This window comes from Zootoca vivipara, chromosome Z1 (genome assembly GCF_965207765.1).
Source record: "Zootoca vivipara chromosome Z1, rZooViv2.hap1.1, whole genome shotgun sequence".
In the NCBI taxonomy this organism is placed as follows: Eukaryota; Metazoa; Chordata; class Lepidosauria; order Squamata; family Lacertidae; genus Zootoca; species Zootoca vivipara.
In genome coordinates, this window is record NC_142583.1 from 30,333,015 (window position 1) to 30,357,703 (window position 24,689).

A 24,689-nucleotide genomic window follows, 5' to 3' on the forward strand; every position below is an offset into this window, starting at 1 on the left:
TCACTCACAAAGGAGAGCATTCCCCAGAAAAGGCTCTGTCATGAATCAATACCAACCAGGCAGTCCCACATGGTGGCAAAACCAACAAGGCTTCATCAAGATGCTCGATACTAAAGAAGGTGCTCTTTTCAGTACTTGGGTCACAATACTGAGTCATTTATTGGCCAGTAACTTAGGTTACACAAGCACAGAATTTCAATTTTAGTAAAGGGTACGTACAAGCCATGTTTAATCAAATTCATATAATAAAAATGAATAAGACTGCCTAAGTAATGTACAGGAGAACACAAACCAGAAAAAGCACAAATGCAATGATTTGATATCTCAGTGACAATTTTATATGTGCTGATATAAGAGTTAAGTTCTACTTAAGCCAAAGATCCACTTCTAAATAAAGTGCAAGACCAAGGCAGGATAGTAAGTGTTTTAACTTCTACAGCCATTTAGTTAACAATTTAGGTAATACTTCAGATTGCTTTATGAAATCAAGAAAACTTTAGGTATTATATACCACAGAAATGGTTGTTTTACCTGTAAAACCGGTTGGTTTTTCTGCTGAAAATATATCAAATTCAATGCCCGTATTTTATGGTGCCTTCATTCACTATTCTTTGGTCTTGAAATTAAACTTTCAGTCTTCTTATATAGAATCACAACTCGTGCTCTGAAGTCATATGCCTTTTAAGAACTATGGAACCATTATGAAAATTTGTTGTATCTTTGGCACGCCTAAGAGTGGAACTACGGGAATGTACCATTGATGCAGGATAGCTGGGAGGATTCACGGCAGGCAGACACGAGGGAATCCTCTCTTTGTGGCCATTTCTCTACCTGTCTATTTTATTTTATTTTTGCGGGTATTCTCTTGAACAGCAAAGCAAAATTTTTTACCCCAGCTAAAATTAAATGAGGGCCCCACTGGGGGGCAATGGAAGGAAGGAAGAAGAGAATGGCGGAAGACAAAACAGGTTCAAGACTATCTAAATGCATTTATTCCTCCCTCATTCCCTCCTTACAGTTGATTCACTTATAGAAACTGTCCTCCAGAGATACGGAAGGTCTTATACAGGGGATATGGAAAATATTTCAAAAACTATTTAGAATCTACTGCATGCTTTTTCCTAAGATTTATGGGTTGGAGCACTGCTTCCCAAACTTTTTTGTGCCACTGCCTGCTTGGTTCCATAAATTCATCCCCAGTGCTCCCCTACACTATAAAAGCATTATTCAGAATAGTGGCTTGCACGACCTGCAAAGGAACACAACAATGGAACTCCCATCCAGAACATTCACCTTGCCTAGCTCCCAGACCTAGGGACCAACTACCCACAAGTCTTGTCAAGATTCAGTTTCAACTAATTAGCTGTAATCCAGCCCACCATCGTGTTCAAGCACCAGGTTAGGACCTGTTCAGCCACACCCAACTCAGATGTCATAGAAAAATAAAGTTGGGTGTCATTCACATATTGGTGGCACCTTGCTCCAAACCCCTAATAATGACTCCAAATTAGTATTAATGACCTTCAGATTAGACTACTGTACAGTACTGTAATATGTTTTAAGTTTGAAACAGAAACTGCTACTACAAGCAAAATACTGCTGCCAGAATACTGAATGGAACATGGCAATCAGACCATATTTCACCCATTTTGTTTGATCTACATTGGTTGCCAGTTATTTCTGGGGCCACTTCAAAGGGTTGAAGCCTTAAGCGGTTAGGGACCTAGGCACTTAGAAGACTGCCTTCTTCTGTACGTTCCTCCCACCATGCTCCATTGTATCATCTGAGGTATCACTCTGGATCCATTGGTGATACGAGGCCTGCAGGCAGCAACAGTCAATAAATCCAGAGTGGTGTTCAGTTTCCAAATCGGTAGAACTGGAAGAGTGGAGATCAACAGAATATAATGAGGAAAAACATCTGAAATATAGGGTGGGTGGGACAAGGTGATGGATAGATTTAAAAGTAAGGACAAAATGTTTGTGGTGGTCACAGAAAGGGAAGCTTGTGAAAGGCTCTTGATATCAAATAGTGCAACAAATAAAGAGGTGCCCCATCTATCCTCTGCAGAGAGGGAGACATTCTTGTATCACACAGAGCTTTTGTACAGGCAGAAACTTCATTTATTCCAAAACTCAGCAAGGACATTAAGTTTTCTGCAGAGAAGAATTGAGAAGAGAATGTCCATTTGTTCTTTGGCAACTTGTGTTGCAAATTAATTTGGGATACATGAAGCTTAGTGCCAGAGGGTCGCCGTAGCTACTCTAGAGTAACTCCGCTTGAGTCCAGTTTGTCTTTAAAGGCTTTTATTGTGCATGGTATTTACAGTGCAGAGATAGCTTAAAACATGACCTCTCAGTCCGAACCAGAATCCAGCAATGGCGTACGTCTGTTCCTACGCCAGCAAAGTAGTCGGGGCACCCCAAAAATGCCTCCCCCTTGACCTGCGTTGCGGTGCTCTCCTTAACTCTTGCGCCGGAAGGAGCGATGCCCCCTCAGCCTCCTCCAGGCCAAAGCGCTGCAATGGCTCTCCAGCATCCCAGAGCCCTTGCCTACATCTCTCCTCCCCTGGGCTTTTCCATCTTTCCACACGCTGGTTGCTCTCTCCCTCAGAGTCTGTCCCTTCCCCCCTGGCTGCCTCAGACCCACTGCTGCTCCCTGTGCTTGGCGAGGTGGACGTTAGGATGATGGGGGCTAGCTCCCTGTAGGGAGTCAGCCTTACACTTAGCTTCCAATAAAAATATTTTTAGGTAAGCATATAGCTCATTAATTAAGAAAGTGAGTGAAACTTCTTAGAGCGGCCTTTCCCCAACCTGGTGTTGACTAGATGTTATAGATAGACTACAACAGTCATCTGCCCTGACAAGAGTTATAGTCCAAAACATTTAAATGGCAGCAGGTTGCGGGGGGGGGGGCCGGGAAATACAGCTGCCTTTGTGAGACTTAGGATGGGACTTGTGAGAACTATGCAAGTGTATTTTCTACCCGCCAACAAGTTAATTACAGTCATTGCTGAGGAGTACAAATCAACGCATACTGGTAATTGCCACATATTAATGTTGCAACACAAGCTGTCAAACATCAAGGCCACAGATTTGCTTGGGAGTAAATAACACTACTTCCGAGTAGGCATGTATACAAACCCTACAAACCCATCGGAGAACCAACTTCGCTTACAGTTGCCTATGCAACTTTGGTGATTCCAGAAGGGCACTGGACTTATTTGCTCAGAAGGAAACCCCGCTAGGGGGCCATGCAGCTGGAGGGCAGCACCATTGGGGGGGGGGAGCCTTCCCTTTGGCAAGAGGCAGATTCCATCAATGGAAACGGGGGTCGCGAGCGCAGGAAGGTGGCCTGGCCATCCTCCCCGCCCCATGGATATCCTCGGGCCGATGTCAACGGCAGGGTACGGCATGACGCTTCCTTTTCCCGGCCAGCGGAGAGGAGCCTTCCAGAGGCGAGGGGTATGCAAGGGCTCACCCCCTTAGCGCAGACGCCTCACCCTCTCGCCCCGGGATCACCTGGCACGTTCCAGCAGGCTCCCCTCCGCCTCCCCTCACGCCACAACCACCTTCCTGAGGCGAGAACCGCGTCCCGCCTCGCCCTCCCCGCTCCCCAGGCCACTCAGGCGCCGCCTCGGCTCCCTCGCTTCAGCCGCATCCCGCCCTACCTGGCCGTGTGGCGCCGCCTGGTGATCCCGGCAGAAGGGCTCACACATCCTCCCTTCGTCGGGCCGGACGGAGAGACTCGGCCGCCTCCCGCCCAACTAACGCGGGGTGGCGGGGGCGGGTCTTCACGCGCAGCCCACGCCTCGAGGTCACGCCTCAGCCAATCAGCGTCAAGAAATCGGCGCTCGGCTCAGCGGAACCCCGCCCTTCCCCTTCGAAAAAGAGGGGGTGATAAGTGTTTCCGCGGCCGCGCAGGCGCAGCCGCAGACAGTGCCGGGGACGCGAGCGCTTTAACTGGGCGGTGTTAAAGGTAGGTGGGCCCGGGCTCCGCGCGTGCGCGCTCTGTACGAGGATGTTAGCGCTGCCCGCTGGTCTTCGCAATGTCCGCAAGAACAGAGCGCTGGGTTTAGGTAGCGCTCGGCTGCACGGGAATTTCAGCCGCCTTAAGTCCGCCTGAAGTTTTGCCAAGTGACAGGACTGAGCCTTGCTATTAGCAAAGCTGGTGTTCCCCGCGGCATTTTGAGGTTTCAATCTTAACAGCGCCGTCGCATGAGATGTGGTGCTTGTAAGGGTTTGGTACTGTTTATGTGTGGTACAAACGGTAATCATATAAGTTTTTATTTATTTTATATACATATATATATATATATATATATATATATATATATATATATATATATATATATATATATATACACTATGCATCTAAAATAGGGAAAATATAGAATACTCCTTGCCCGCAGTTAAGATTACCCACTAATGCAACACTGCTGCTCTTGTCTGCTCAGAAGTTGTTGTTTAGTCGTTTAGTCATGTCCGACTCTTCGTGACACGACTAAACGAATAAACAACAACTTCTGAGTTGAATTCACAATGAGCCTTACTGCCAGGGGGCTGTGTATATATTATGTAGGATTGCAGCCTTACTGCACGGTTCCTGAAAAATAAATTTGAACAAGAGTTATGTGGACATTTCTCGCAATAGGACATTTTGGCAACACACGTTGGTTGTAGATTATTATCCCCATCATAACGGGGAGATACTTCAGGCCTACCAAGCAATGACTTCAGCAATGCCATGTGAAAGGGGATGGGGCGGATTGGATAAGAGATAATCTTCAAAATACTGTAAGCATTTATTAAAAAACTGTACTAGAATACATGTTTTTATTGCAGTTATCCAAACATAAATAAACGAGGTGGCAATGCGGGAGACGAGGAGACGATGAAGGAAGATTTGGTCACATACCTGCATAGATAGTTAAATGGAAAATGTTTGTGCAGGTTGTAGGCCGACCATATTCCACCATCCTCCCTCTCTCTCTACGGATGTTCAGACATTAAGCGGGCTGGGGAAACATTAACTACACGCAATAATATCTGAAGAAGTGTGCATGCACACGAAAGCTCATACCAATGACAAACTTAGTTGGTCTCTAAGGTGCTACTGGAATGAATTTTTATTTTATTTTGTATAGACGCAATAATAGGCAGGAGTAGCCGCATGCATTGACGGGCCTCCCGGTGCTCACCCTCAACCCCCCCCCCCCGCGCCTCCTTCCCAATCCGCTGCTTTCACTTGGTACTTGGGTCACGTGACCTTCTCTCTCTCCCGCGTTACCAGGGTGAAGCTGTAAGCAGGCGCTGACGGCGCTCCCTCTGTGGTGCATCCGAACCTTCAGGGCCACGGCTTCGCCCAATGGCAGGGCGGAGGTTTGATGTCGCCGTCCTATAGCAACGCGAAAGGGGTGGGAGCGGAGCTCGGGTTCGGTTGGTGCTTCTGGAAAAAGGGTGAGGTGGGCTCAGGGTTCGGCAAAGAGGTGGCGGGGCCGGAGAGGCTGAGGGTCGGGAGGGAAGAAGCCTGAGGAGGGGGGGGGCCTGGCGCTTTCCCAGCTCGCTTTGCAGCAGCAGCAGCAGCGGTGCCTGGCTGCTTCTCCTCCCTGCTTCCCGTGCTTGGGGCTCCTGCTTAGTAAGTTGCCTCGCTTCGTGCCTTGCTGTGCCCTGTTTGTTGTCGTCGCCGACGCTGTTGCTGCAGCGATGGGTGTGTCGGGGGCCGCATTGGCGCTTTTGAGGAGGGAAGGCTCGCTCCTCGAAGGGCACATGGGTGGAGGAAGGTGAGCCTCTTTCCTCCTGGGACGCTGCCGCGCAGAGGTTCATGAAGTGGGCTCCAGTATTTAAATGCGATGTAGTTACCGCGGAGCATAGCTGCCAAGTTATCCCTTTTTTTAAGGGATTTTCCCTAATGCTGAATAGGCTTCCTCGCGAGAAAAGGGAAAACTTGGCAGCTATGCCGCGGAGTAACTCCCATGGCCTGAAAGTCAGTCACTCCACTTCGTCAACGGGGAGTATGAGGAGCCCCTCCCTTCCCACCCGTTAGCATCCTTATCGAGAACGGTTGAGTTGCTGGGTATTGTCAGGTCTTAAACTAATAGGGTTTTACACACGAACCGCTTTTTACAGGCGTTTCAGAGAAGTGAATAAAAATTGGTTGAAAACAAGGCACCTTACATTGTACCAAGTAAGTTCTAATTCATTACAGCTTAGGCGAGTTGTAGTTAACCAATTTTAATAACTTTGAAAGGCCCGAACTCCATGTTTTCTAAATTTTGGCAAAACTGGGTTTACAAAGTGGTAGAGCAAAATATTACCGTACTAAAACAGCAAAAGTGGTGTATGTGCTATACTAATCATATTAATGATTGTAGCATTGGGCTGCAATTCTGTGCACCTTATCTGGGGAATACAGAAGGACATAGGAAGCTGCCTTACATCAAGTCAGATCATTGGTCCATCTCTTGCTCAACGTTGTCGTGCGGATTGATAGCTGCTCTCCACTTGTTCAGATTGCACCTCTCCCAGCCCTATCTGGAGACGATGGGGATTGAACCCCGGGAGTTGGAGTCGAAAAGCATCTTCTGCATTATATCAAGTTGGACTGTTGTGCCATCTAGATCCGTTTTGTCAACACTGACTAGCAGAGGCTTTCCAGGGTTTAAGGCAGCAGTCTTTACCATCCCTACTTGGAGACACCAGTAATTGAACGTGAGACATGTTACTGCAAAGCATGTGCTCTACCACTGCAGATCATGGGTTCTTCATCCCAGATGAGTGGAATTGACTGCCAAACTCTGTAGGGTCAAAAACACAATTTTGCATTGTACCTTGCCCTAACAACCTCAAAACTAGTAAGCAGTGCTGGTCTTTTAAACTTGAAAAAATATGCCCCCTATGGCCATAGTAGCCAGTGACTGGGCAGCCATGTTGTGGGCCAGTGGTATTTTCCTAGCAGTCTTCAAGGGTAAGGTGGGCCCCATGTATAATGTACCACAACAGTCTAATGCAGGCATCTCCAAACTGGGGCCCTCCAGATGTTTTGGCCTACAACTCCCATGATCCCTAGCTAACAGGACCAGTGGTCAGGGATGATGGGAATTGTAGTCCAAAACATCTGGAGGGCCGAAGTTTGGGGATGTCTGGTCTAATGTATTACATTAGACTAAATGCCACCACATGACTTTGGGGATGAGGTCAGTGTGATTAATATAAAGTCGGTATGTCATACTGAGTGCTAAAAGTAATGGCTTGATGGCATCTAAAAAGACAAGTGATTTGGAAACTGGCTTATGATGCATAAATTGATCTGGCAGATACAAAAAGAGCAACTTGGTTATTCCGTTAAAAAGTTCACTTTTTCTCCCTAGCCCATACATAAGGATGCCTTAGCAAAGTACCATGGACAAATATATTAAGGTGCAAAAGATTGGTGAAGGATCTTTTGGAAAAGCAATTCTGGTTAAAGCAAAGGAAAATGGCAAACAATATGTTATTAAGGAGATCAATATATCCAAGGTGAGTCTCTTGAGTTTCATTTCCTTTCATTACATCTTTCCTTATATTTATATTTTCACAAACAATGCTTTTCTTTTAAAGATGTCAAATAAAGAGAGAGAAGAATCAAGGAGAGAAGTTGCAGTACTGGCAAACATGAAACATCCAAATATTGTGCTATACAGAGAATCATTTGAAGGTTAGGATTAAAAATAACTCTGCATCTAAAATAAAAAAGCTGAACTGGATTGAAGTGCCTGATTTGGGGTTTGTGTGTTGCCTTTCAACGTCCAGTTTTCTGTTTAGTATTTCTTGTTGCATGCTGCAGTTCTGTGTGTGCTTACTTAAAAGAAGGGATGGAGAAGATTTTCATTAGGCCCACATTACTAAGCAAACTGACCTAATTTCCATCTCCCAGTCTAATATGCAGATCAGAACGCAGTTATCTTTTAGATATCACGCTTCTCTGAACCTTCCCATACTGTTCTCAGCTCAGAAAAAATTAACCAAAATATGTGTGCTTTTTTTTAAAAAAAAACAACCTCATTTTATAGTGAAGTATGTTTAGAAATGCGTTTCAGATAAGATACATATATTAATACAAAATTTTGCTTGAATTTTCTTTTTAAAAAATCAGACTAATGTGGAAGTGTAGTAGTAGTAGTAATAATAATAATAAAATAATTTGTACCCTGCCCATCTGATTGGGTTGCCCCAGCTCCTCTGGGCAGCTTACAGCATATATAAAAACCATAGTAAAACATTTAACCTTAAAAAGCTTCCCTATATATGGCTGCCTTCAGATGTCTTCTAAAGGTTACTCATATCCTTGATATCTGAGGGGAGGGCATTCCACAGGATGGCCGCTACTACTGAGAAGGCCCTCTGCCTGGTTCTCTGTAGCTTCATTTCTCACAGTGTGGAAAATGCCAGAAGGCCCTCAGTGCTGAATCTCAGTGTCTGGGATGAACGATGGATGGAATGGACCAGGAGTCAGCAAACGTTTTCAGCAGTGGGGCAGTCCATTCTCCCTCAGACCTTGTGGGGAGGCCGAACTATATTTTTTTTGGGGGGGTGTACAGATTCCTATGCCCCAGAAATAACCCAGAGATGCATTTTAAATAAAAGGACACATTCTATTCATGTAAAAACCGTCCTTTGGCCCGATTGAGAAGGCGATTGGACCAGATCTGGCCCCTGCATCTTAGTTTGCCTATCCACGGAATGGACTTATATAAATGAACACATGTAAAATTGGCATGGGCCAGAAATAGCCTGATCTGGATCTGGATTGGGCAGCAAGTCTACAATTTTTCATGTCTCCTGTATGAGTTAGAAAATACACAGTAATGGAAGCTAAACAAATTACTGGCCAGTGTGGTGCAATGTGAAGTGTAAATTAACACTTGTGTGAATGTATGTATGTATGTATGTATTTTACAGAAGGTGGCTGTCTTTACATAGTGATGGACTATTGTGAAGGAGGAGACCTGTTTAAAAAAATTAATACACAGAAAGGTGTCTTGTTTTCAGAAGACCAGGTAAGAGGATTTAAGATTTATATTGCTTGATAACTGTAGATGTTCTAGCTCTGATAGACACCCACTACGTCCACAATAATGGCTGGCATTGGTGCCAACCAGAAAAAATGTGGTTGCAATTCTGACTTTTGCTTTGCCTCTGAAATGCAATGTCAATTCTAACTTCTTTTAGATCATGGACTGGTTTGTGCAGATCTGCTTAGCACTGAAACATGTGCATGACAGAAAAATATTGCATCGAGACATAAAGTCACAAGTAAGTTCATTGAAACTTTTTTTTATTGAATGTCAATATTCTAATAGCTAGGCTTTAGCCTACTTTCTCCGAAACACTGATGAGAGAACAAACCTATGTCAGGACTTTCCAGAAAGAACAAGGGTTTGTGCACTTACAGGCTAAGGCTTACTTCACATGTAATGCTAAAAGTATGGTTCAACGTTATATGAGCACCAAGAAGGCAGCTCCTTCCTCTCCTCCACTTTGCGTACAAGAGAAGAACAAAGTTTTCACTTTTAGTTTTTAATCAACCTTGAGTTTCCTGTTAGGTCTGAACCTGAGATACGTTTATTCTAAATATGGTTAGTTTAGACAAACCAAGATGGAATGCACACCTTCCCATATTTCCAGTATAAGCTTATATCTTGGTTTAGAGTGCATGGGATTAGCTTTCAGGTTACATATTACAATTATGTTCATGAGCTTTAAGCAAACAGATTTGTCAAAAATTGTTTGGAAATACTCTTAGTTACCAATCAGTTGTTAATAACAGCTGACTAAGAAATGTTAATATGCATTCAGCTAAAAATAGTTTCTTGTAATGATTGCCAAATTCGGTATAAGTTACTTTCTTCTCTACTGAATTTAACTTTGTGTTAGTGTACTGCATTTTTCTTGTTTCTACTCCAGAATATATTTTTAACCAAAGATGGAACAATACAGTTGGGGGACTTTGGAATAGCTCGAGTTCTTAATAGGTAATACTGAAATACGTTTTGCGCAATTCACACAGTACTACAATACTACTATAATTCACAGTACTACTATAATTCATTATATTTTTATTTTTAGTACAGTGGAACTTGCTCGAACTTGCATAGGAACGCCGTATTACTTGTCGCCAGAAATCTGTGAGAATAAGCCTTACAACAATAAAAGGTAGTATTTAGCTGTAGGCTTAACTTATCTTCAGTTGTATGTAGATGCCATAGTCTTTTACTGCAATGCAATTTATCCAACTGACTTCATCATACTGTTGTGTGAAAACACAGAAGCCAACCCACTTTTATCCAGCCTCAGCATTGGTTATCATTTTGGGGCACTTGAATAACAGAGAGCAGTGCAGAGTATCTATTCCATGTAGAGAATGTGCTGGTGAAGCAGATTGCTGCGGCCAGCAGTATTGCACTCTCCACTAGCTGGTGAGCAGAGGGTTCAGTCCTGCTGGGTGCTGATTTGCCAACACATTCCTTGCAGGGAACACTGGCAAAGCAGACTCCCATCCCTACTGATCAACACTGACAGGTGGGCAGGGTCACCCACCTCTGATGACATCAGGTTACTGAGAGGTTACTGATAGGTGGGTGGCCCCACCCCCCTGTCAGAATTGACTCATGGGGTTAGGGAGAGATAAAATATCCCTTACCCTTTATCGCTTCCTTCTGGCTGTTAAGAATAATAACTATCTTAGGCCAGACTGATATGCTTTGACCCCAAGGCCAGTCCAAGATGTGAACCAGAAGTGGGAAATCTAAATTTCCCTGTGGAACGCCCTCCCAACAGATGTCAAAGAGGAAAACAACTACCAGACTTTTAGAAGACATCTGAAGGCAGCCCTGTTCAGGGAGGCTTTTAATGTTTAATAGATTATTGTGTTTTATTTTTCTGTTGGAAGCCGCCCAGAGTGGCTGGGGAAACCCAGCCAGATGGGCGGGGTATAACTAATATATTATTATTATTATTATTATTATTATTATTATTATTATTATTATAAATGTCTTCCATATAACAAAATAATACAGTAATTTGACAATTTGATCATAAATGACAGTTCGCTCATTTATGGAAGTGGATACCCAATTACACTTCCATAAACGACCTACCTTAACTTTGCACCTGGCCCAGAGAAAAGGGCAAATGATGGATGAGAAAGTCATCTTATCTAAGCAACCAGTAGAACAAAAAGCTATAAGCAGGCTGATAAGGTCCCCATTGTTGCTTAGATGGTGCATGTTGCACAAGTGAACAGAATTTCAGCCATTGCAATTTGCACAACCGTAGAAGCTTGGATAACCATTTGGATGGCAGAATTTGCCCCAGCTGAAATGTACATATATAGGCATAGCTGAATTTAAGAAGGTGACCGGAAGTAATACAAGCCAACCCAAGTTTCAAGCACAAGCTAGACTATTGATCACCTAGGGGGTCTGTGGAAACTAATGTTCTGTGTCTTGTTTCATTAGTGACATATGGGCTCTTGGTTGTGTTCTCTATGAAATGTGCACACTGAAACATGCAGTAAGTTGACATTTCTAAATACTTCATAAACGAAACTTTTTTTTCCAATGCCCAGAAAATGCAATATTTTTTGTTTAGGTATTTTGACATCAAAATCACTTGTGTTCTGCTGATTGTATACTTTATGTAGTTATGTGGAGGGGGTGGTAGGAGAGAATTGAACTACAGTAATAGATAATTGCATACCCATGATAAGATTTAAAGTATCAGCATGTGACACAAGTCAAGGCCCCAAATACAGCTGTTAGCTGGCTTCGATAATGTACCACATTGTTGATGGGATTTTTAAAAGGGAGGGAATTTCACTTCCCCAAAAGATTCTACCCCCATTCTGCAGCCTTAGAGCAATTACAGTAAGCCTGCAACTTGCACACATTTAACTTTTATGCATTCAGCTTTACATGTGTGGCAATTTTTTTAAAAAAATAATAAATGGAAAGAATTGAACCCAATGAGTTTTGACCAGTGCTTTTTTTCTGGGGGGACGCAGTAATTTTGATTTTTGTAGCATTAAGAAATTCAGTTGTCTTCTTTTGCTGTTTTGCTGTGGCATTACTACTGTCTAATACATACAAATTGCACTTATCTCTGCAGTTTGAAGCTGGAAATATGAAAAATCTGGTACTCAAGATAATTTCCGGATCATTTCCTCCTGTTTCTGTGCATTATTCCCATGACCTCCGGGGTCTGATTTCACAGTTATTTAAAAGAAATCCTAGGGATAGGCCATCAGTCAACTCCATATTGGAGAAAATTTTTATAGCTAAGCGTATTGAAAAATTTCTAACACCCCAGGTATGTACTTCGACCTATTGTCATAAATGGTCTACTATGCAATAAGTTTAAGAAGCCCATCATAAATGTGCTGCTTCTGTTAATTAAGAAGTCTTTCAGTTCTGTGCAATATATCTATGTATGTTAGCAAATTAGTTACTACTGTGTTTTTGATTATTCTTCTATAGAATAAGAACACTGAAATGCCACTGTAAAGCAGTATATATATATTTTAATTAACACACCGTTTCAAATTCAAACTTTAATTATTTAAGATACTTATACATAAACAAAGTAGTTTACATATACAGGGGTGTGGAACCTCAGACCTTGGGGTCAAATTCACACCTCTCTATCACGCCCTTGGGACTTTGCCCAGGCCATCTTCCCACTGCAGTCACACCCCTCATGGGTCCTGCTCTGTGTTTAGTGATTTTTTACCTGGCTGGAATGTATTCATTAACAGTGATAATATCCCTTGCTTGCCTGAAGAGTTGTGTGTGCCTGGTCACACCCTTTTGCCACATCCACCTCTGGAAGGTTGCCCATGAGAGAATGTTCCCCAGCCCTGACATAAAAGAGGGCATCAACATTTTAGATAAGACTTTGAGATTAGAATCATAGTCATATGTGTAAGTAACTTGAATAGAGCCTGCTAAAGCATCCTTGAACAATATTTTTCGATAATACTTAAATACCTCTCTAATTAGGTACATTGTTAAAAGCATAAAATATCTTGTCAAAGTATAACGGGGTCCCCTCCTCAAGCACATAGAGAGCTTCCATGGAAAGTTCAGACATGCACCTTGTGACAGTGTGACCTTTATTGGCTCATTGAAATGTTGCATGCTGGTTGTGTGTTCAAGGCCATTTATGTGATGAAATGTTAAAAAGATTGCAATCTGTATCCAACATGTAATTACTGAACACTGTACGCAGTTTGTCTCTGGGACAAGGTGAATGAGCTTTATACATTTCTTCTTCAGAACTTCCCATGAGTTTGAGTTCAGGTTCATAACTAGTAAACAGCTTTTTTAAAAGGTATGAACATCCACGTTAGGGTACAGCTATCTCTATATATACTCTTCTGGTTTTGTAACAAATGTTTGTGGAAACATTTATTCAATTCATTCATCATCCAGTAACTGTTAGACTCTGTGTTACTCTCTAACGTAAAATTATTCTTTCAGCTTATCGCAGAAGAATTTAGCCATAAAGTATTTCAGAAGTTTGGACCTCATGCTGGACCAGGTAATATATGAAAAAAATCCTCTTAGGTGCATATTAGCATATTCAAATACATCATTGACCTGATCTCTCAACAGAGTATCGGGTGACAGTAGCAAATGCAGAACATTCATGACGTTTAGAGCCCCTAGTTTAGAATTCATTTTTATTCATCCAAGATAGCCTATGCATAAGGAAAGGAATCTTCATCTAGAAACTTGGTTTTGAAATGCATTTTCACAGATCAGCTTTTGTGCATGATAGCAGTACAGTATTAACGGGAAATTTCTCAAGTTATAAAACTTGCTTATTGTTAACTTATATTACAAGTAATTTGTTTGAAACAATGCAATGTTGCTTCAGAATCAGTTCCAAATATGTAGCTTGTAGCCAGAGCATTTTGATTTAAGATAATAAACTATTCCTTTTGCCAGGTATGTAGGTGAAGATTGCTTTGGCACATGGCCAGGTGGGGAACATGTAGACTTGAAAGAAATAATATAAAAGGTTACCAATATTTGTCATAAGTAAGTAAGGAATAACAGTTGTGTCTTCTCTTCCTCTTTTCAAATAAGCATTCAACCAGTTCAGTCTTATATGGAGTGTGTTGTACCTAAGCCAAATAATATCAGCATGCCTAACTCTGGATAAGAAGAGAATTATTTTTGAATCTTCCTTAGTCTTAGGACAGGTTCCTAAAGAAACCCAGTGTTGTGTAAAGGAGTTCTTTTTGTGTGTGTGTTCTCTCTTGCATAGCAAAGAGACCGGCTCAAGGACAAAACTTGGCTTCTGCTGCACCAGCTCAAAAAATCACAAAACCTGCTGCTAAATATGGAGTGCCTTTAATGCTTAAGAAGTCTGGGGATGCAGCAAAAAAGCCCTATGAGAAGCCTTCGATTAAATGCCGACAGGTGAGAAAAAATATTCAGCAATGAAACAAAAGTATATCTTTTTGATGGGGGTGGTAGAGAAAGTGTATGTTATATGTTGGGACTTTGGTGTTTGTGTCTTTTAAACCTTAACTGCATTTTGTTTGTGTCAACTTGTCATGGGCATAGTTTCAGCGACTGATAGATTCCCTTGCGGGAGTGGAAACACGGTATGTAACTAGTGCAATTGCATTGTGATGCGCATTCAGGTGCAAAGCATCCAATGTGGCATCTGTTGCCTTTCCACTCACATTCCAGTATAGATTGGCTGTGAATAGTTTTGGACTTGCTCACATATCGCTGCATGCAATTATATCTGCATTAAGGCCCATAACACAGCTGGAAGGTGTTATAGCGTGTTTTGGTTCCACCCAGTGTAAAAAGTGTACAAAGACCATATAATAAAATAACAGCAAAGAAACTCTGCCAGTAAACATTCCTGAAAAGAAAACCTAAAATGCTATAATAACAACAAGCAAGCTTCAAAAACTCAGTGGAATCAAAGTGTTGATTTGGTATTTCAAAGTATAAAGTGGCACAGCCTAGTGGGTCTTCATGAGTAAGTTATGATGTTATACTGACCCTGTTGGTACGTGCACCATCTTAAATATTTAGCATCTCATTTGCTTTTTATTTGAGCAGATTTGTTTTATTTGACTATTTAAATTTGTGTCATCTACCGTTGACTTCGTCTTTTTCTTTATTATTTACAATATGAGATGCAGCAGGATTGTCTAGGGATCCAATGGATCCTAGGCTGCTCAAGCCCAGCCTTCCCAAAAAGCCCTGTTTTAGGGCTTCCTGCCAATTTCCATCACCAGGAATCCACTCCGTTGACTGCATCAAGTAATCTATAAGCATACCAAAAAATATAATTTTTTTAGTGTCACTCTAGTTGGGAATTCTGTCAAATATTTTCCTTATATGTCCTCATTTCTCTATGCTAAAACAGTGATAACTTTGGCAACTTTGAAATGTTCCACCATAGACGCATGATGTGAGACCAACTGGCTTTTACCTGGCATTAAAATTTGCATGCAGTCTCCCATGTGTAAGTTAGTTGGTATGATGTGGCAGGGGAGGAGGGATAGAGATGCACTTTATTTATGTTTTGTTTTCTATTAACAAAATAACTCTAAAAACAGCAAAATACTTGTGTCAGTATTGCTGTCTTCGTCACACTGTTGGGCAATCAGATAAATGAATGGATGAAAAATGGTGTTCACTTTTGTCTGTACTGCTGAGAATACATTAAGGCTTCAGTACTTGATGCATTTACTAGGGAGTCAATGGTATTGAAATCAAATCAAGTCCTATGTGTAGTTTCCCGACAATAAGATCCACTGACCAAAGTGTGGTTTTTATTTCTCAGTGCACATGGAGAGGCCGAAACTGTAAGATTAATACTGTAGCAAGTTTGCAAAGTTAACTTAGTTTATTCCTGCGTTATTGATTCTCCATGCTCAGTTACGTTCTGCAGCACATGGTACATGCATTCCTTCTAATTTGTAGTTTCACTCTTTATTTAGGCCCCTCCACCTCCAGTGAAGAAAGGGAAACCTGTAGAAGAAAGGAGGAAAATGTTTGAGGTATAAAGACATGGAAACAAAGGAAACTAAGCAAAATACTTTTAAATACAAAACAAAACCTTCAAACCTTTCCTCCTTATTTCCTTCCACTAGATATCCTCTAACCTTATTTTTATATATCTCTTTCTGTGTGTGTGTGTGTGTGTGTGTGTGTGTGTGTGTGTGTATAAAAACCTCTAGAATATGCCTCTTACTATGAAGTCCTAACCATCCTGACCTAATTCTCAGGGAATAATGGCTCAGGGTTTGAATCTGTATTTATTTTCCAGGAAGCTGCTAAAAAAAAAAGACATGACATTTTTGAGAAGGACAAAAGACAGCGTGAACAGGTAAATTAAAGAGAGTCACTATTTTTGTTCAGTTTTTAACGATGGAATGGAGGAATAGGTCTCATATGTTACCATAGCAGATGGTTGGTATAATATGTTAATCATTTCAAAACATCTTACAGATCAGTTTCCTCAAGGCTGAGCAGATGAGAAGACTTGAGAAGGAAAGGGTAAAATGCTTTTGACTTTTCACTTCTAACTCTAAAAGTTTCATGTTCAAAATATTCATCAGTTTTTGGAGTCCCGTTTTCTCACACACACACACAAACGTCCTCTTTTCCAGATGGAAAGAATAAACAGAGCCAGGGAGCAAGGATGGAGGAATGTGCTCAGTGCCGGTGGAAGTGGTGAAATCAAGGTTGGTAGCTGCTGTTAAATGTACCGTATATGCCGGCGTATAAGGCAACTGGGCATATAAGACGACCCCCCTACTTTTCCAGTCAAAATATAGAGTTTGGGATATACTTGCCGTAACGAGTATATCCCAAACTTCCAACGCACACCAAATAAAAAAATTCTTTATTTCTTCCAGGCACCGAGGCGAGTGGGGGGAGAGAGAGAGTAAGTGGCTTCCGCTTTCTTTCCATGCAAGGAGGAGGGAGGAAAGCCCCGCGCATCCCCCCCTTCCTGCACAAAAAGAAAGTGGCAGCCGCTTGCACAGTCGCCACATACGGAAGGGATGCGGCCGTGGCCGTTTTTTAGCTCCACCCCACCGTATGCGGCCACCGCAGATCTTATACCCAGCGTATAAGATGACCCCCAACTTTTGAAAAGATTTTCCTGGTTTCAAAAGTCGTCTTATACACCAGAATAAACGGTGTATGTGCACACACCTGTTCTTCCTTATTTCTAATCTTATAAATAATCTGTAGGTGCTTGTCAAGCTCTTACCAGCACCCTTTAGTCCAGAAGTGGGGGATGTTTTTCAGACTGAGGCAGCGTTCCTCTGTGAGCAATCTTCCAGGGGCTGCATGCCAGTGGTCGGCAGGACCAGAGGCAAAAATGGCAGAGCAACAGGTGGTGTTGGCATCCGTCTGTCTTGAGAGACAATGGAGTGCACCTCTGGGGGCAAAGTCTAACTGCTGCGTTAGCAACACCAAAGTGATCTCCCCGGTGCACAAGCCTGGGCAGTGTTTATGGAGGTTCTGGGCTGCCCAGATGACGAGGCTCTCCTCTCGGCCTCACTGAGAAAAGCAGAGCAATATGTTTAGTGCCAGCTTGGAGTTGCCAGAAGGAGGCGTACAAGGCACCATCTAACAATCTTGGGGACTCTGCTCCGGATTTGTGTAGGGTTTACTCCTTAGCCTTTTCTTCTCCCAAAGATATCCCGCAAGGCAGCGGAGGTTTAGGGTCAGAGTTTTCCTCCTCCTAGATGAGCTACTTTGCCAGGTTGACAAGTCCCCTTTGCCCCTCGATTCCCTCTACACTGCAGTGCTCCCCAACCTTTTTATCGCCGCGGACCAGTCAACGTTTGATAATTTTACCGCGGCCCGCTGAGGGGGGAGGGGGGACGTTGATTGTTTATATTTTATTTAGATTGTTTTGATTTAATAATTTTAATTTAATTGTATTTAAATGTTCCTTGGGCGGCCCGGTACCAATTGATCCACAGACCGGGATCGGTCCGTGGCCCGGGGGTTGAAGACCACTGCTCTACAGCATGTACAGAAACTGACTTCTTGAACAATGGACCCAGTATTGTTACCTTTGTACAGTCGGTTCCATTCTAGCCATGTGAAAGTCATATATACACACACCTCCCTGGCATCTAAGCAGGCAAGAAGCATTTTCACAGTCCAAGAATACCCTGCAGCCACAAATGCTTCAAAAGCTCTCAAGGCAAACGTTCTTGAGGGCATAGTACAAAGCTTGGGGGGGGGGGCTAGGGGACCTGAAGAGAGTCCTGAGGGCTGGATAGGGCATTCTGGAGGGCCACGTTTTGTGTTGGATGCAAAATAGCATAAGATACAATGGACACGCCCCCCCCAAATCCCACCTTTGCAGGTGTTTGTTTTTTAGCCTTAATTAAGTTGTAGTTTTCAACTAGTAGGTCCAATCCAAATCTATGCAAGGATGAAGACTGTACATTTTTTCATGTTACAGACAATTTATTTGTGTGGGTTTCTATAACCATTGCAGAAGATGCAATCCTATGAATGCACAGTGTTGATCAGAACATGCTGTGAGATGAATGCATGTGTAGATCCTATACTCTAGTCAAAAGAGAGACACTTAACAGTGCTGTAGATGGCACTCTTCATCAAATAATATGTAACATTTCTATTTTTTAAAGGAAGCCACAAGGTGGATAGGAATAAATACACGAGTGTATATGGGTCTCTGTTGCTGATAGTAATCAGATAATTGTCAGAAATTAGTGAAAGCCACTTTGTATCGTCAACTAGCCGGATATTGTAATACAGAAGTCACTTAATTACAGTATCTAAATCTGACTTTTATTACTGGTACCTTAAGGAGAGCAGGTGCTGCCAGTTCTCATTGGAATCATAACATGAGAGCTTGTTCTTAAATTCCTAGGCTCCGTTTTTTGGAGGCGGAGGAGCTGTTGTGCCTTTACCTGTGCCTGGTCGGGGACGATATGAACACTATCATGCTATTTTTGATCAGATGCAGCAACAAAAGGAAAATATTAAAGTAACAGAGGGAAGGGATGCTGAATTGAGAGAGAAACATGGTCCAGAGCCTATTGAAAGGTATGTCTGCCTTTGTTAAAAAGGAAATAACATGTCATTCTAGATGAAAGTAATGAAAATTGCTATGCATATTTATCTACAGAGGACCACCTGGAATTAATGCAGGAGTTCCTAATGGGCCTGCAGTTCATCATCATTCACCTGATGCTGATGCAATCAGAAAAAGAATGAAAAGATTGGAGGAGGTGTCTAGACAAGCCAATGCAAACAGGTTGGACTGATGATGTGTGGATCTGTCCTGTATGTGTAGGTTTCTGTCACTGTCTGTTTAGTTTAATAACCAACACTAGAGTGTGAATGACAGTCATAGATACACCATAATCATCTGCCCGCCTCTCTAGATCAGAGTTGTTATACGATATTACTAATTTCTTTAGGAACCAAAATGCTTACCTATTTAATATAATAAGTTAACAAGCTTGTAGAAGTATATTGTGCAAGCAATATAACAATTGCAGGGGAGGGTCCAAGTTTAAAAAGTGCTTAATTATCCTCATTTTATATTTGCTAGATTATATAATCCAGAGCAGTAAACTTTTTCAGATTACACAGCTTTAACCCAAACATTAGGGGATTCATTTCATAATGTTTTACCCATATATTTGTGTGGTGGTACAGTATCTGGCTATTGTCCAAGAGGATACATTTGTATTTACTTCACACATCATGGGTTGCCCCTTTTTAAGGCCTCTAGAGTTGCTTGCCTGTAAGACAGGCAACAGAAACTGGCAGGATGAGGCTTGAAGAACATGGATTTAAGATTTTATTGTACACTTCTGCTGCAATACCGCTGTTGTCTTTTATAATTGTAATTTCTCTTCCAGCGCTAATGATGCAAATAGTATATTACGAAGAATACATTCCAGCCTTAAACAAAAATAGACCTTATTTTAAGCCCTCAGGATTGCTTCTTGTTTAAATTTGTCTTCCAAAGCAATTCCTAGAGGGTAGAAAAACCTTCCCAACCTCGTTCTCACCAGACGTTTTTGACTGCAACTCCCCTCATCCATGCCAGCTGAGACTTGTGGGAGTTGGAATCTAAAACCTTCGGAGGGCACCAAGTTGGGGAAGGCTGAGGTAGGCATTTGTGTGCTTTCATTGCAATCTAAAAACTCTCAGACAAATGAAAATTGCAGGAAGGGTGTTTTTACCTTGAGGACCAGGGTTGGAAAACCTGATGTCCTCTAGAGGTTGGACTCCCATTGCCCCCAGCCAGCATGGCCCAATGGTCAGGGGTGATAGAAGGCTGAAAGCCTGGCTAAAGAGCGTCCATGACCATCAACTCTAGGACCTTGCCCAAGAAAGAAAACTTACACTTGACCCATGCTGGACAGTGGTTAGCAGAATATATTTCTGAATGTACTTGACTGTCCCTTGCTTGCCACCTGTTGTATTACGTGCTTATCTTGGATCAATAAAGTGCTGAATGATGTTGCTGCATTTATTTGAAGTCTGCTGAAATCTTAATTCAGTATATTTTTCCTGCTAGTTTCCAGCTCCTCTTCATATATATATATATATATCCAGTAAATCAAACTTGTAAAATGTTTTACTCAGGCAAAAAGGATGGGTAGCCGCAGACAGAGCTAAACAAGTAGAGGAATTCTGGCAACGGAAGAGAGAAGCCATGCAAAACAAAGCTCGTGCTGAAGGACATATGGTACGAACTTTTACTTTCAAATGTATCAACATTTGAATTCTATTTTTTTAACAGTTAACTTTCACATGAACTTGTAAAATATATTAATCTCTGCAGCAGGTCAGTAGTAATTCTTAAACTTTAGGATTGTGTTAGAAGTAATCCACAAAGTATTAAAGTATTCTGCATCTTCCCAGTAGTTGACTTGCTTCCTATTTCTACAGTATATTGAATCTTATTTTTTATTCGGGCTGGTGGTATGAGACAGTAGCTTGCAAATCATGCAATCCAAAGGAAGTATATTTAAGTTAACAGAAGAATTTGCACAATGAAATTTCTCACTCATCCTGATTCAGGCTTCAATCCTAACCATGTCTACTCAGAAGCAAGTGTCCCATTGAGTTCAGTAGAACTTGCAGTCAGGAAAATGAGGCTTGGATTGTATCTGAAAAGTTTTTTCCTGGTGTTGCACCAGTATTTAAGGGTTGGCTTGCCAGGTAGTGTGGAGAGCTGCTCTCAGGAGGAGAAACCCTTGCAGCATATATAGACTTTGGTATGCAGCTCTTTGGGGTGACCAAGGTACTATCTTAGACCTCAGTTCAAAGTTCAGCTACGCAGCACATGCTCTTTTAGCCACTTTTAACCTATTGTGCAACTAAAGCTTTGTATGTCAAAAATTCATTGACCTGTTTCAGGTTTAATGGGAAATCATGGCTATGAGTAAGCCATGCTGAACCTCAAGCTCATGTGCTTTCCTTCTCTTCCTTTTTCATGTGGAAGAAGAGAGCAGGCGCAAACAAGCCACCTTTATCAAAGTATAGGCATTACAGGAAGCCCTGGTTTGTTCAAAATTGTGACCAGAAATCTTCCAGTTAGCTTCTAACACGCAATGGAGAGCAGGATGGGGGAGTTGACAAGACCAGAACCTACTGTGACTTGTTTAAGCACTGAGAAAGCATAGTTTCCTACCATATATATATATATATATATACATACTGAGCCAGGACATGGGTATCTCTGTGGTCTAAACCACTGAGCCTCTTGGGCTTGCTGATCGGAAGGTCGGCAGTTTGAATACCTTACCATAACTGAACCATTGTTGTATTTTCCTTCCGGTTCATGCCATGCATAACCACTGTGTTCAAGTATTCGTGTTACTTTGAGCATGGGGAAAACAACAACAAAACCTGAATTAAAAATGCTTTCAGTTTCTCACTGCAGATCTGTTGCCAACCTTTTGGGGGTTCGGCACTCAGATACGAAAATCAAGTTGAAATCATTATTATAAAAAGTATTTGACTTTTCTCCCCAAGGCATCAGGAATCCAAAGGTAGCCTAAGATCTGTTTTGGTTGATATTATGGTGGTGGCTTCTGTGGTCCACACCCATTCTGTGTCACAGACACATGTCTTCATGCTTTAGAGCATTTCCTGGCAGATCCTACTCATGACAAAATGAGTCTACACCATAAAATGAGAACATTCCTGATAATCTCTGCAGGTCAAAGAGTGAGGTGTGGCTAGACAGAGGAATATTAGTGTAGAAAGAAGAATTTAATGATCCTTTTTTTAGTTTGCATACACTTAAAGAGTTTCCCGTTGCTTTTTTAATATAAAAAAAACTACCGTTAGCATATGAGTTACACTGTCTAGGAGGTGGCCGTGATCTGTACATGCACAAAACCCCATTTTCATACGAAGGAAAATAGAGCAATGTTTTATTTTCCCAAATAGGAGGAGCAACTGCTGTGGCATGGCAAATTGTCACCTGAATTTCCATTACCTTTCCTGTTCACCTTCCTTCAATCTCTGTTAGTGAAATCTGTGTCATGTTTTGCAGGCTGGAATGAACCACCCATCTATTTTTTGAAAGGGTAGTTCCATCTAAAAAGCCTACAACTTACATTAGAACAAGTTCACACCCTTTTCTTCTTTGTCCTCTAGAGTAATATATAATTTTAGTGAGGTTTTAAGGTGCTGCTATCAGTAAATTAATATGAGAGACATGTGAGCACTCTGATAGCTTGGAAACTTTTATGCAGTACAGCCAATATCATCTATGCGTGCAACACAGGTTTTTGTACCAGTCTTAATACAGTATCTGCCTGCATGCAATTATGAGCCAGTTTGAAAGCAGCGTCCCATTCGAATGGGGAACAGCTGTGCAGAAACAGATATGAAAAGCCCACACTTTAGAAACAGTGAGAGTTTGTTATATTTTACACTTTAATTAGGTGTAAGGGGGGAAATGTTGCTGCTTAGTCTTCCCACCATATGGATGAACTACTTGACTTCCTGTCTTAGTACTCAGGGAGTGTGGCTCAGAGCTTGTTCTGGAATCGAGCAGACTTTACTTATTCCAGATCAAACTCTCCTATCAAAGGACCTAAATCTTTGCTGCCTTCTGCAGAAACGAAGCATTGAAGAGATCACCTCTGTGATCATTACCCCTATGTGCTATTGGTAAGAATTTGACTGACTAAACAAACTATTGCCTTTCCAAAATTACCCAAGTGCACAATATTAAACCAATAGCAACAAATTTCAGTACTTTTATTACCTATAATAAGCCACTCTGGCAGCAATATGCATTTATGTCACCACAATCGCTTGAAGATTTTCGCAAGGTTTCTGATGGGGATTTAACCAAAAGCATGTATAATAAAACCTTGTTTTCATTTAAACAAAGTGTTGACGCTTTACTAATTATACAGTAATAATCCATTGTGAGTCAATGGCAGTGAAGTTCCAACAGTGCACGCCAAGTATCTAAACTGAGCAGATGTTAAAGTCTTAAAAGGCACAGTCCAAAATATGAGATACAAAGGAACAAGGAAAGTGAAGCTTGGGTAATTAAATAACACAGAGTGCATTTTTACTTTATCTTAGCCATTCATTGAGGAAAAAATATTAGATGTTGATAAATATAAGGTTAGATAATGTGGTGGCCCCAACCATTCTTGAATTTAATACATTAAATGGTGAACAGGGCACCCTGCAAAACCTGACAGCTATCTATGGAGGCAGGCCCATTTCTTCAAGAGGAAGGAAAGCCAGAAACAAGGAGGAAGAGGTATGCTTCCTGCATGTTTTCTGCCTTCATTGCACATATAGAACCCTTTCTTGCCTCATTTTTTCTGCATGGGTTGTCATGTATAATCAGAGGAAAGGGCCCCTCCTTGGCATTCTAATTAGTTTCAACTTGCAACTCCTAGAGATGTTCCATATATGAATTAACATACCTGTCACATAAGTTAGTCACCAGAAGTGAATCATTCATATTCGCTTAAAACAGAATTTGCCCTCATTGTCTTTTAATAGCTCTCCTCCACAACTCCTAGTCCACCAGTGATGGGTCCACTGAAATCACTTAGAAATATAGCGTTGCTACTCTTCCATAAGAGAGTTGTTCCATTAATTCCCCACTTTGTGAAATTGACATACATTGTTTAAGTTATGTATTACTGCAACTTTCCTCTGACACTTTTTTTAAATTTTATGTTCCTTCAGGAATACTTGGCAAGACTAAGGCAAATAAGACTTCAAAACTTCAACGAACGCCAGCAAATTAAAGCTAAACTTCGTGGAGAAAAGGCAAGGATTCTAACCATGAAGGCATTTTATTATAGCTCCGTTCGCCTTGTTTTCTGCTTTGCTAAATGAAACTGAATTGTTTATTCTTAGTTTGTCAAGTGGAGCTCCACTGATTCTGATGTCAAGGTGGCAATCTTCTTGATGTCCAGGTCTTCAAGGAAAGGCTTTAGGCCGCCATGGCTGCATGCAAAGCATTTGCTTTACTGAGCTATGGCCCTTATCATTGAGCCAAGTGTTCAAATACTCATGTGACTGCTTGGAAATTTAAGGCGGAGTTCTAAGAGTTGATGCAACATGTGGCCAGGCTACTAAAGATTGGTTCTTTTTGATCCTGCAACACTC

General features: G+C 41.7%; 2 protein-coding genes across 13 annotated transcripts in view; one reads left to right on the plus strand and one right to left on the minus strand.

The window, feature by feature from the left end:
* Positions 1-3,820, minus strand: part of CLCN3 (Cl-/H+ antiporter 3) — a 49,276-nt gene extending 45,456 nt beyond the window's left edge. For 2 of the 4 annotated variants that reach the window (XM_035111626.3, XM_035111621.3), the window contains exon 1: positions 3,672-3,820. The gene's annotated coding sequence lies outside the window, so the exon portion shown is untranslated. The remainder of the gene's footprint in view (positions 1-3,671) is intronic. The other 2 variants (XM_035111627.3, XM_035111622.3) reach the window with 1 other exon arrangement.
* Positions 3,821-3,928: 108 nt separating this feature from the next.
* NEK1 (NIMA related kinase 1) overlaps positions 3,929-24,689 on the plus strand; it is a 39,799-nt gene continuing 19,038 nt past the window's right edge. Inside the window, exons 1-21 of one of the 9 annotated variants that reach the window (XM_088659846.1) lie at positions 5,411-5,460; positions 6,130-6,187; positions 7,371-7,518; positions 7,600-7,696; positions 8,941-9,038; positions 9,211-9,294; positions 9,946-10,013; positions 10,108-10,194; positions 11,499-11,553; positions 12,148-12,348; positions 13,518-13,578; positions 14,311-14,465; positions 16,013-16,072; positions 16,342-16,401; positions 16,524-16,571; positions 16,685-16,759; positions 18,940-19,115; positions 19,198-19,326; positions 20,673-20,775; positions 23,743-23,826; positions 24,264-24,347. In XM_088659846.1, coding sequence (XP_088515972.1) covers positions 7,402-7,518; positions 7,600-7,696; positions 8,941-9,038; positions 9,211-9,294; positions 9,946-10,013; positions 10,108-10,194; positions 11,499-11,553; positions 12,148-12,348; positions 13,518-13,578; positions 14,311-14,465; positions 16,013-16,072; positions 16,342-16,401; positions 16,524-16,571; positions 16,685-16,759; positions 18,940-19,115; positions 19,198-19,326; positions 20,673-20,775; positions 23,743-23,826; positions 24,264-24,347 — 1,842 coding nt within the window. In that variant the 5' untranslated portion in view covers positions 5,411-5,460; positions 6,130-6,187; positions 7,371-7,401. Of the gene's footprint in view, positions 3,980-5,283; positions 5,639-6,129; positions 6,188-7,370; positions 7,519-7,599; positions 7,697-8,940; positions 9,039-9,210; positions 9,295-9,945; positions 10,014-10,107; positions 10,195-11,498; positions 11,554-12,147; positions 12,349-13,517; positions 13,579-14,310; positions 14,466-16,012; positions 16,073-16,341; positions 16,402-16,523; positions 16,572-16,684; positions 16,760-18,939; positions 19,116-19,197; positions 19,327-20,672; positions 20,776-23,742; positions 23,827-24,263; positions 24,348-24,689 lie in introns of those variants that run through there. The other 8 variants (XM_088659850.1, XM_035112224.3, XM_088659863.1 and 5 more) reach the window with 8 other exon arrangements.